This window comes from Ailuropoda melanoleuca, chromosome 4 (assembly GCF_002007445.2).
Source record: "Ailuropoda melanoleuca isolate Jingjing chromosome 4, ASM200744v2, whole genome shotgun sequence".
NCBI classification, from domain to species: domain Eukaryota; kingdom Metazoa; phylum Chordata; class Mammalia; order Carnivora; family Ursidae; genus Ailuropoda; species Ailuropoda melanoleuca.
Window position 1 is genome coordinate 13,734,425 of NC_048221.1, and position 12,180 is coordinate 13,746,604.

Consider the following 12,180-nt stretch of genomic DNA (forward strand, 5'->3'; position numbering starts at 1 on the left):
GGGTGGCTTGGACCCAGGAATTTATTCTTATATTTCTGGATGCCAGATATTGAAGAACAAGGTGTGAGAGGGACCACGCCCCCAGCAAAGGCTCTCTGTGGGGGGTGGGCACTTACGGCATCTTCCAGCTGTGGGGGCTCCAGGCGGTCTTTGGCTTCTGGCCACATCACCCCAAACTCTGCCTCTGCGTCCACATGGCCTTCTCCCTCTGTGTGTGTCCTCTTCTGTCTCGTATCTGGACACCTGACATCGGGTTCAGGGCCCACCCTTGATCCAGGATGATCTCATCTTGAGGTCCTTCACTTAAGTACATCTGCAAGGACCCTTTTTCCAAATGAGGTCACATCCATAGGTTCTGGGGGTCAGGACTTGGCCCTATCTTTTGGAGGACCACCACTCAACCTAGTATAGGAGGCCAATGTTAATCACTGCTTGTTAGGTTTTTGAAAATGACTAGTAACCAAGTAAACAAAAGTTGTCACAGAAGCTCTAGTGATGAGAATTTGGCCAGACCAAGCATTATTTCCTTTCTTATCCTTTCCATGTGACATCCTAAAAAAGCCCTCAGGGTTAGTGTTAAAATGCAGGTGCCTGGGACACCTGGGTGGCTCAGTTGGTTAAACATCTGCCTTTGGCTCAGGTGATGATCTTGGGGTCCTGGGATCGAGACCTGTATGGGGGAAGCGGGGAGCCTGCTTCTCCCTCTCCCTCTGCCTGCTGCTCCCCCTGCTTGGGCTCTCTTTCTCTCTGTGTCAAATAAATTAATAAAATCTTGAGAAAAAATAAAAAGAGTATCCAGGTGAATCCCACCCTCCTCTCCCCCAGTGTTGGATTCAAAGGTAGTGTGTTTCACTGCTCTGAGCCTCAGTTTCCACTCCTGGAAAATGGGCTGATGCCACCTACTTTCAGAGTTGCTGTGGTGCTGGTTGTCAGGTGATGCTATCCCCTTGTTAGTTTCACGGGAGGCATTTCTCAACCTCAGCACTTTCAACATTTTGTGCCGGATTTCCCAGGGCGGGGAGGGGGGGCGGCGGAGACTGCCGTGTGTGTTGTAGGACTTCTAGCAGCATCCCTGGCCTCTACCCACTAGATGCCAGTATAGAGTTGCCGGATTCAGCAAATACAAACCCAGGATGCCCCAGGGGAAATATGAATTTCAGAGAGACATAAAATAATTTTTTAGCCTGAGTGTATTCCAAATATTTCATGGCGTATATTTACACTAAAAAACATCGACAAGGGTGCCAAGGCAATTCAATGGGGAAAGAACAATCTTTTCGACAAATGGTGCTGGGACATCTGGATGTCTGCATGCAAAAGAATGAAGTATCAGACCCCCACCGTATTCAGGAATAAATCTCTGTGACCTTGGATTGGGCTATAACTGATTAGAATGACACGGAAAGCACAGGCGACAACAGGAAAAACAGATAAGGTGGACTTGATCAAAATCTAAAGCTTTCGACCTGCAAATAATACCACCGGGAAAGTAAAAAAGACAACCCACGGACCGGGAGAAATCATTTGCAAATCATACATCTGACGAGGGACTTGTATCCAGAAGATAGAAAGAGCTCCTACCATGCAATAATAAAAATATGAATAACTTAAAAGGGACAAAGGCCTTAAATAAGCAGTTCTCCTCCAGAAAACAACCTTAAAAAAAAAAAAAGAACAAAATCAGAGGACTCATACTTCCTGATTTTGGAAATCACTCCAAACCACAGTAATCAAGACAGAGTGGTATTAGCATGAGGACAGACAAATATATTCATGCAATGGAATTGGGAATCCAGAAGTAAAGCCTGACGTTCGCCATCAGTTGCTTTTCAAGAAGGGCGCCTAGTCTGTTTGAGCTTCTATAATTCTGTAGATTAGGGGGCTTAAACGACAGACATCCATTCCTCATGGTGCTGGAGGCTGGAAGTCCAAGCTCAAAGTGCCAGCCAATGTGATTCCTGATGAGGACTTTTTGTGGCTTATAGATGGCCACCTTCTTGCTGTGTCCTTGCCTGGCAAGAGGAGGGACGACACTCTCTGGTGTCTCTTTTTGTAAGGGCACGAATCCTGTCATAAGGGCCCCAACCTCACGACCTCATTTACCCTTCAATTCCTCCCAAAGGCCCCACCTCCTAATACCATTGCACTGGGGGTTAAGGGTTCAACCCATTCTGTCAATTATCTTTTTCCTTTCTTTATGGTGTCCTTTGGTACAGAAAAGTTTGCAATTTTCATTAGGTCCAGTTGGTCTAGTTTTTCTTTGGCTGCTGATGCTTTTTCTGTCAATGTCTAAGAAACCTTTGTCTATTCAAGATCACACAGGTTAGCCCCTGTGTTTTCTTCTAAGAGTTTAACAGTTTTAGCTTTTCCATTTAGATCTTGGATCCATTTTGAGTTAATTTTTGTATATGGTGTGAGGAAGGGTTCTGAATTCTCTCTCTCTCTCTCCCTCCCTCTCTCTCTTTTGCCTGTGGATATCCAGTTGTCCCAGCATCATTTGTTGAAAAGAACGTTTTTCCCTATTGCGTGGTGCATGAGTCAAGATTCTCCAGAAAAACAGAACCAACAGAACAGAAAGAGAGAGAGAGGGAAAGTGGGAGAGGGAGGGGGAGTGAGGGAGACGGGGAGGGAGATTGAGAATTTATTTCTGACAGCTGGCTCACATGATTATGGAAGCTTGGCCAATTCAACATCTGTTGGGTAGGCCACCAGGCTAGAGACCCAGGGAGGGTTGCACTTTGAGTCCAAAGGCAGTTTCCTGGCAAAATTCCTTTTTTCTTGAGAAGGCCAGTCTTTTGTCTGTTAAGGTCCTCAACTGATTGGATAAGGCCCACCCATACTCTGGGGAGAAATCAGCTTTACTCAAAGTCTGCTGATTTAACTGTTCATCTCACCTAAAAAGTACCTTCACAGAGACATCTAAAACTATGTCTCACTAAACATCTAGGTACTGTGGCCTAGTGAAGTTGACACCGACAATTATCTGTCATAAGCCCACCTCTTCTTAACTGGGCAGTCATACACATGTCCTTAAATCATACTTAATCTTCAAATAAAGACACTAATAAGGTCATAATTTCACCTAACATGATACAACTCTCCTGAGTACAACCGGAAATGCACTAATCCTTTCTCCAGAAAGAATGCAAAGTCCTTGGGTGATGTTTATTCTTGACCCTGATATCCTATAGGTTAAATACTATGGTGTGAAGCTGACAACACTTAAATCCTATGATATAAAGTCAATGTATCATGTCACCTGAGAGGGGGAGAAAAGAAGAAAGAAAACAAAGATATTTGCTATCTACATTACGCACACATATTCATAATGAAAGAAGGAAGAAATACTTGTGACAATTACAGTCCTCATCTCTGTAACTGGTTATATGGGCATAGCTGGTATTAACTAGCTTCTTCCACCACCCATTCCATATTGCCTTTGCCCTCAGCAAGGACCTGAGTGGTCATGGTTCTTTACTTCGTGGGGTGAGCCAAATCTTCATTCCATTTTTTTTTAAAGATTTTATTTACTTATTTGACAGAGATAGAGACAGCCAGCGAGAGAGGGAACACAAGCAGGGGGAGTGGGAGAGGAAGAAGCAGGCTTCCAGTGGAGGAGCCTGATGTGGGGCTCGATCCCAGAACGCCGGGATCACGCCCTGAGCCGAAGGCAGAAGCTTAAGGACTGAGCCACCCAGGCACCCCCAAATCTTCATTCCTGAAGGGTCTGGGCCATGAGCAGTCCTGGCCGAATTGCGTTGTAATTTTCCATTGACCTTAATGGTAATACTAAGAGCATGGTAATACCAAGAGATAACTTCAGGGATCTCCAACATTCCAGACCAGACATGCTCTTCCTTACCTGCATTGCGGAGTCGCCGGCCAATTCCCCTTGAGGGTCAGGATCAATCACCCCCGCTAACACAGTAACTTCCTTCTTTGCCTATTAATTCCAAGGCATGAGGAATCTGGCGTGGCCAGGTGGTCATCTTAACTTCCAGCTCGATGGGATCATTGTTTCTCCTGGTCTAAGTATTCCTCTCTTCATTTCAAAGAGCCAGGAGAGCGTAAGGTCATAGGGACGAGAAGCAGAAACTTTGCTAGTGGGTCACTAGGAGTAATAGTTCCTGGGTCCTCGATTCCTGGATCCTTGAATCCTGGTTGGGGGCAAAACAGCACCATATACTGGCCGCTGATTCGGAGCACACGTAGCCTCCGGGAGAACCGCGCCCCAGCCCTCCACCTGGGTCTTCCAATGGCTATTCGACTGCTCTACCAATCCAGCTGCTTCAGGGCGGTGGGGAACATGGGAAAAACCGTGAATTCCACACGCGTGTGTCCATTGATGTGCTTTATTTACAGGGAAGCGGGTTCCTTGGTCGGAAGGAACGCTGTGTGGAGCACCGTGATGGCGGATCCTTCCCGTAATGGAACCATCGTAATCACCCTACCACTGGGTGGCTGGCTGATCAGCTCAGGGAATGGGGCCATATGGGGGGCTCAGGTTTGGTCTCTGCTACTGGCAGAGTGGGCATTCAGCCGTGGCCACCCCCAGACTGGCCTTGGTGAGCGGAAGTTCATATCGCTGAGCATGACCTCCATTCCTGCCACATGGCCGCGTGGGTCATGAGCCCACTGGGCAATGGCGGGGGTGGCTGGGGAAAGAGACTGCCTGGAATCCATGGAACAGGTTATCCTATCCGCTTGACTATGAAAATCCTCCCCTGCTGAGGTCACTCTTTGGTAAGCATTCACTCGGGACATAAATATCTTCACACTTCCCCCCATTCCGTGAGGGCTATTCACATACCTCTTTCCCAGATTTCTTTGTCATGAATTTTCCAATCGTCTTCCTTCCAATTCTGTGACCATCCAAACAAACCATCCGCAACAGCCCATAAATCAGTATCAAGTTGCTTGTTTGGCCATTTCTCTTTCCAAGCAAAATGAACAACTAAGTGGATTGCTTGAAGTGTCGCCCACGGGAAGACTTCCCTTCACCGTTGCCCTTTTGGGATATCCCAGAGGGACAGTCGTGTTGCAGCTGTCCCCTTTAAGGGGTGCCTGCATATTGTATAAAGTTCGCTTCCTCTGTGAGCTGATCATAATGACCTTCACATGAGGCCATAGATACAGATAGGCAAACAGTAGGCAGCAGAGCACAGGTGGGGACCATGGACATTCGGGCTTACCTGTGCCTTTGGGATCTGCTTGGGCCAGATCTTGTATATACGCCATGTCCCTTGGATGGTGGAGCGCTGCTGTGCCTATCCACCTTTCGGGTTGATGTGTCAGACCGTATCAAGTTCATGGTGGGTAGCTCAGGTCCCAGGGTAACTTCGTGGCCCGTGGTGAAGTAGTCAATCGTCACTAAGGCCCCGTAGCAGGCGGAGCTGTTTCACAAGAGCAGGGTAGTGACCCGCAGAGGAGGGCAGGGCTTTGCTCCAGAATCCTGAGGGCCTGCGCCATGATTCACTTAGAGCCTCCCCATCAGCCACGGCCACTTTGAGCACCATCGTAACTGCTGGATCTCGTGGCTCAAGTGGCAGAGTCACTCGCAAGGCGGGCTGGGTCTGTTGCAGGGCCTTCTCTCGTCCGGGCCACCGTCCCCACCCCCCTTAAAACTAAGTTTTTTGAGTCACCCAGTAAACAGGCCAGAGAAGCACACCCAAATGAGGACTCCATTGCCTCCAAAATCAAAGAGGCCCATGAGGCATTGTGCTTCCTTTTTGGTCGTGGTAGGGGCCAAATGCAACAACTTACCCTTCACCTTGGCAGGGGTATCTCAACATTTCCCCACATCACTGGATCTCTAGAAATTTCACTGAGACAGAGGGTCAGATTTACTTTCCATCTGCCGATATGTGACTGTCTTGCCAACAAGTCTAGAGGATTTTCTCCTTCCTCGCTAGGCTCAATCAACATAATGCTATCGATGGAATGGCCTCGAGTGGTATCTCGTGGAAGGGAAAGACGATCAAGATTCCTGATACCTAAATTATATCATGAGGCTGGAGAGCGGATATACCCCTGAGACAGGACCGTGAAGGTGTATTGCTGACCTTGCCAGCTGAAAGAAAATTACTTATGGCGGGCCTTAGCGACAGGATGGGAGAAAAAGGCATCTGTCCGCCCAGGAGCTGCACACCAGATAGCAGGGCGTGTGTTCATTTTGCTTTAGCAATGAAACCACATTGGTAGAACAGCTGTAATTGGAGTCCCCACCCAGTTAAGCTTGCAATAATCCACTGTCAGGCTCCGAGCTCCCTCTGTCCTCTGCACAAGCCACACAGAGAGTTGAATGGGAATGTAGGGAGAATTGTAGCACTAATCTCCAGAACCCCAAGAGTATGGCTTCCGTTTACCATTTTCTTAGGTAGACACATTTCCAATGGCTTTCACTTTGCTCTGCCAACCCCCCCCCCCATAATAGCCCTTACTCCACAGGTCAGCGAACTGATACGAAGATTCTGCCAAGTGTATCTATTCCAATTGTGCAATCCAGACTGGGGAAATAACCACAGGATGGTTTGGGGACCCACTGGACCCATATCTCACCTCCAGAAGGCTGTACTCTGATTGGTGGACAACAGTGATGTTTTGGGTCTCCTGGAATTAGTGTCGGTTTAGAGCCAGTGTCCAGTAATCCCTGAGAGGTCTGATTGTTGCCTTTTCCCCAACACACAGTCACCCTGGTAAAGAGCCAGCCATAGGTCCCATGGGGAGGCCCCCCCTTTATTCAAGGGACTTGGGTTGGTGAAGTGGCTCAAGTCTAGAAGCTAATTGAGTGGCTGTAACTCTCAGTTTTTATGATTCAAGTTAGACTTTTGTTCACTTGATCTAGAACTCTTCTGCTTATACAGAACAAATAAGAATTCAGTAAGCTTCCCATCTATTTCACTTCTGGGAGTACCATGATCAACTAGCCCAAACCATAGACTATTCTGTGGGTCAGACTCTTCTGATTGCTCCCTTGACTCTGCTATCTGTTATGGTAACCACACCTATCTTGCCTTTGCTGGTTGAGGGCCAGCACAGGGCCCCTGCCACCCCAGAGTCCAATTACTCTCATTACATTTGGGCTTCCCAGTTCAGTGGCCTTGGTTGCCACTATAAGTTCTGGTCTAGAGAGGTGAGTGATCAGAGAGCTCATCTCAAGGATACTGAGCCCCCCCCTTTGTCCCCACAAATTTACTTCTCACAGTCACAGAGAAAAGCGTGTCCTCTGGACCCTCCGAGGGTGGTCTTAAATGACAATCCACTCTAACATTCCAATCTCTGGTAAGTCTTTGACTTCTTTTTTCTATTGTAAACCATAGTTACTATTATTGTTTCTTTCTCCTTTCAATTTTACCCCATTTTGCCTCATGTATTTTGGGACTTTGCTCTTAGGTGCATATATATTTATAATTATTATATCTTCCTAATAGATTGAAACTTTTATCATTATTTAATGTTCTTTGGCTTGAATAACAAATTTTTTAAAAAGAGTTTTTATTTATTTGACAGAGAGACAGCCAGCGAGAGAGGGAACACAGTAGGGGAGTGGGAGAGGAAGAAGCAGGCTCCCAGCGGAGGAGCCCGATGTGGGACTCAATCCCCGAACGCCAGGGTCACACCCTGAGCCAAAGGCAGACGCTTAAAGACTGCGCTACCCAGGCACCCCCTTGAATAACAATTTTTGTCTTAACGTTTATTTTATCTGATATTAGTATAGCCAATCTAGCTCTCTTTTAGTTGTTGTTTGCATGGACAATCTCTTTCCACCCTCCTACTTTCAACCTATTTGTGTTTTTGAGTCTAAAGTGAGTCTCTTGTAGACAGAATCTAGTTGGATCATTTTTTTAAAAAATATTTTATTTATTAGAGGGAGAGAGAGCATGATTGGGGGGAGGGGCAAAGGGAGAGGGAGAAGCAGGGACCCTGAGATCATGACCCCAGCCAAGGCAGACGCTTAACCAACTGAGCCACCCAGTTACCCCTATTTGGATCATTTTTTTAAATCCATCTGACAATCTCTGCCTTTTAAGTGAAGAATTTAATCCATTTACGTTTAGGTAATTACAGATGACTTATTTCTGCCATGTTGCTATTTGTTTTCTGTATCTTTATGTCTTTTCCTCCCACAATTCCTCCATGACCAACTTTGTGTTGAATGTTTTTAGTGTATCATTCAAAATGTCATTTTGCAAATGTGACTGTATATAGAAAATAAGGAGGAAATCCTTAGAAGTGGAATTGCTAGGTCAAAGGAGGGAAGGAGGAGGCTTTTAAAACTCTGATAGGTGTTACTAGATTGGTTTTATTTTTTTATTTTTATTTTTTTTAAAGATTTTATTTATTTATTCAACAGAGACAGAGACAGCCAGCGAGAGAGGGAACACAAGCAGGGGGAGTGGGAGAGGAAGAAGCAGGCTCACAGCGGAGGAGCCTGATGTGGGGCTCGATCCCATAACGCCGGGATCACGCCCTGAGCCGAAGGCAGACGCTTAACCGCTGTGCCACCCAGGCGCCCCACTAGATTGGTTTTAAATGCTTCTATCAATTCAGTTGAATATTTTCCAAAGAAGGCTTTGTGTTTTATTGAAACCATCCATTGGTTTGTTGGAATTTCCTCTTAAACTGAGTCTTCCTGGGGACCTAATTATTCAATTTCTATATTTCCACATTTTAATGCATGGTAGGAGGCCAGAAAAGATGTAAAGAAAGAAAAAGGAACCTCTTATCATGTGGTGACAGGAATATTGGAAAATGAGGAACCATGAAGGATCAGGAACTTTTAGTGTAGCTGTGCAAACCAGGAGCCCTGTGAACTGACTTCGAGTATTTAGAGGGCCCCAGAATCTTGCGACAAAAAGGGAAGTGGAGGTGGGGAGGTTCTCCGAGTTACTATATAAAAAAGGAAGCTGAGGCTTGGAGTTAAGTTCATAAATCAGTAGCTGAACTTGGACAAACTTTTACTGAGCACTGACTGTGTGGGGGCATTATTCGCCCCTTGGGGGAAGACTGTGTGATGTGAACAAAGCCCTCTGTCCAAGTGGAATTTTCCTTTATAAATACTTAAGGGAGTGAATAGTAGTTCATGTATTCTTCATCCCATTTTTTAAAAATATTACTTTTCTAAGATTCTATTTTTAAGCAATCTCTACACCCAACATGGGACTCCAACTCACAACCAGGAGATTGGAGATTGAATGACAGGCTCCACCCACTGAGCCAGCAGGCGCGCCCCTCTTCATCCCATCTTAATGGATAGTATTTCCCTTTCCCAGGGGAGGAAACTCTAGGCCCAGAGAGGTGAAGTCACTTTTACAAAGTCACACAGCTGGCAAGTGTCTGGGTCTCCAAGTGCTCCCAATCACTTTGCTATATACTGGCTCTGAATAATAAGATTAAAAATTATTATGTAATTATAATTAATGTAATTAACAATTACAATATATCATGTTATTATAGCTAATATAATAATTATATTAATAATTAACATTATTATTATGATTATCGTCCGAAGCAGCAGCAATCACCATTGCCCTGTGCCAGCCTCCGTGCTAAGGACTGTCCCCATTCCTTTATTCAACCAATGAATACTGAGCACCTGTTCTGTGCCAGGCACCCCCATTTTACAGATTGAGAAACTGAGGCCCAAGGAGCTTCTCCCAGAGATGGGGGTACATCGTCCCTGCCAAACCTTTGGTCCGAGACCACCTTTGTAAAGCAATCAGATGGTGCTCAATTAACCCGAGGCACTGTCTCCACCCCTGCGGAAACAACCAACGGGGTCACGCCGCCGGGCTCCACTGAGCAGCGGTTGGGGCGGGACCACGTCCTCGTGCGGCAGCCGCGACGGCGGTTGGAAGCCCCGCCCCGCGCGCTTGCGTGCTGAGTGTTCCGCTGGCCCGCTCTGCCGCGGGCGTCCGGGCGCGGTTGGAGAAGTCCACGAGGAGCGCGCGCGCCTGCGCCGGCGTCGGGCTCGCGCACGCGCACCTGCGCCGGCGTCGGGGCTCGCGCACGNGAGGGCCCTACTCGGCGGCACCATGAGCGTGGAGGCGTACGGGCCCAGTTCTCAGACGCTCACTTTCCTGGACACCGAGGAAGCCGAGCTGCTCGGCGCCGACACACAGGGCTCGGAGTTCGAGTTCACTGACTTCACCCTCCCCAGCCAGACGCAGACGCCCCCGGGTGGCCCCGGGCCCCGGAGGAGGTGGCGCGGGCGGCCCGGTCGGCGCGGGCGCGGGTGCTGCGGCCGGACAGCTGGACGCGCAGGTGAGCGGCACATGGCGGCGCCGGAAGCCCGGGCCGGGCCTCGGCGCCTGGGAACTTGCCCCTGGGTCCTGCACTCTGGCCGGTTCCGGAGTAACCTGTCCCTGGTTCCCCACTCAGGCCCGACCCGGGCTGACCTTCCCCGGGTCCCCCAGTTCCGGCCGGGTCCGAAGTAACCTGCCCCGGTTCTCGGTCTCCAGCCGGGCCCGGGTAGACCTGTTTAGAGTTCGGCTCTGGGTCCGGGTGATTTGCTCATGATCTGTCTCAGGCCTCGTCTTAGGGCACCTGCCCGAAGTCCCTTCCGGGCGTGTCCGAGGTGACCTGCCCTCGGTCCGTCCCTGGCCAGGTCGGGGGTGACCTGTCTCCGAGTTTCCCTCCTGCTGGGTCCGAGCCCTGCTCAAGCCAACTCCGGGGTGGGGGGACGATCTGCCCCGGTCCCCCCTCTGGCCGATCCGTCCTCCCTGCCTCACCCCCACCTGTGGTCCCAGCATCCCCCACCCCTCTAATCATGCCCCCTGAGCAGCGGGTTCAAATTTCTCCGGGCCCAGGGACGCTGGAGAGGGGAGGGTCGAAGCTCCCGGAGCAGAAACGGAATGTTTGCCACCAGTAGAGAACCCCATACTCGGTGGCTGTTAAGATTATTCAAGAGACAGGTTGCGTTTTTTTTTTCCCCCTCCTTGCATTGCCTGTTGCTGAAACCGACCTGTTATGTAACTCCCACAGCCCTGCCTTGGAAAAGTTAGGTTTGAGTTTGTTCCTCCAATGGGGCAGTGATAGTGGGTTTTACATAAATAGTACTGCCACGTTGGAAAATTTTGCTTTCAATGATGTGAATGTTTAGGGAAGGCTACTCAGGTGTTTTAAGTTTGGGTTTGTGTTATGGGAAGTATCACGCTTACACTTCTTGAACCTAGGTCCCTGCCCTGGAGTGTTAGAGGGTTAGGGGTCCCTTGGCATGAGGACCCACTGTCAGGGCTGGGGGAGCCACCCCATCTCAGCCAGAGTGAGCTTAGACTCTGTCCTTGGGGGAGGAGGGCTTGCATTCTCATTGATTGAGTCACTCCCGTGGGTAGACCACCCACTTGGATTTTCTTTTAGCCCCTAATAGAAGCAGAAAACATTTGACTCATTCTAACCCCAGATTCCTTAAAAATAGATGCCTGATGGGCGGAGCATCAGGGAGAACAGGTGTGCAAGTATGTGTGTTTTTTCAGTTTGGTTTACATATGGTGGAGGAAGGTAGAGACGGGAGAGTTTGCCTGGAGAAATGAGTGAGCTGTTGCAGGCTCGTAATACCACCTGTAGTTTCATACTCTGTAGACCTCTCTGTTTCCACAGCTGTAAAAAGGGGGTATAGGAGTTTTATTTTTGTTACTTTTAAGCATACATGAAATCTGGACTCATGTTTAGATGGACCAGATAGCACTGTCTATAACTTGTGTCCAGTGTGTCCAGGAAGCTGAGGAGAAAGGTCTCTCAGTTGGGCAGTGTGCCATGATTCAAGGCAGCTCAGGATTGGGAAAGGTAATTGTTTTATTGCAAATTCTTTTTAAACTGTAACTAATACGATACAGCAGCTTTGACTTCTAGTTTTGTTCTTTGCGTTCTGTTTGCGATTAATTGCAGGGCCTGTCTTTCTCTTTAAGTTGAAATAATCTATTTTTTTGCACCTGGACACTGAGCTGTATAAACTAAGAGCCTTAAGACTCCACTGTAGGTAAATGTTGCTTGCAGTTGAGCTCCCTGGAGTTCTGATGACATTAAAAGGGTTTATCCTTCCTTGCCTTTAGTTAACTCTGATGACCCACTCACCTGTAGCCTAACTTTTATGTTAGGGGGAAATGGGAATAATATCCTTTGTATCACAAGAGAAGGCCCTGAATTTGGGGGCAGGAAAGTCTGAATAGAATTGGAAAGTGG

The 12,180-nt window shown here is 48.0% G+C and overlaps 1 protein-coding gene across 1 annotated transcript in view; it reads left to right on the forward strand.

The window, feature by feature from the left end:
- The first annotated feature begins 10,034 nt into the window (after positions 1–10,034).
- Positions 10,035–12,180, forward strand: part of UPF1 (UPF1 RNA helicase and ATPase) — a 36,067-nt gene continuing 33,921 nt past the window's right edge. The window contains 2 exon segments of the mRNA XM_034658100.1: positions 10,035–10,186; positions 10,188–10,263. Of these exon segments, the coding sequence (XP_034513991.1) occupies positions 10,035–10,186; positions 10,188–10,263 (228 nt within the window).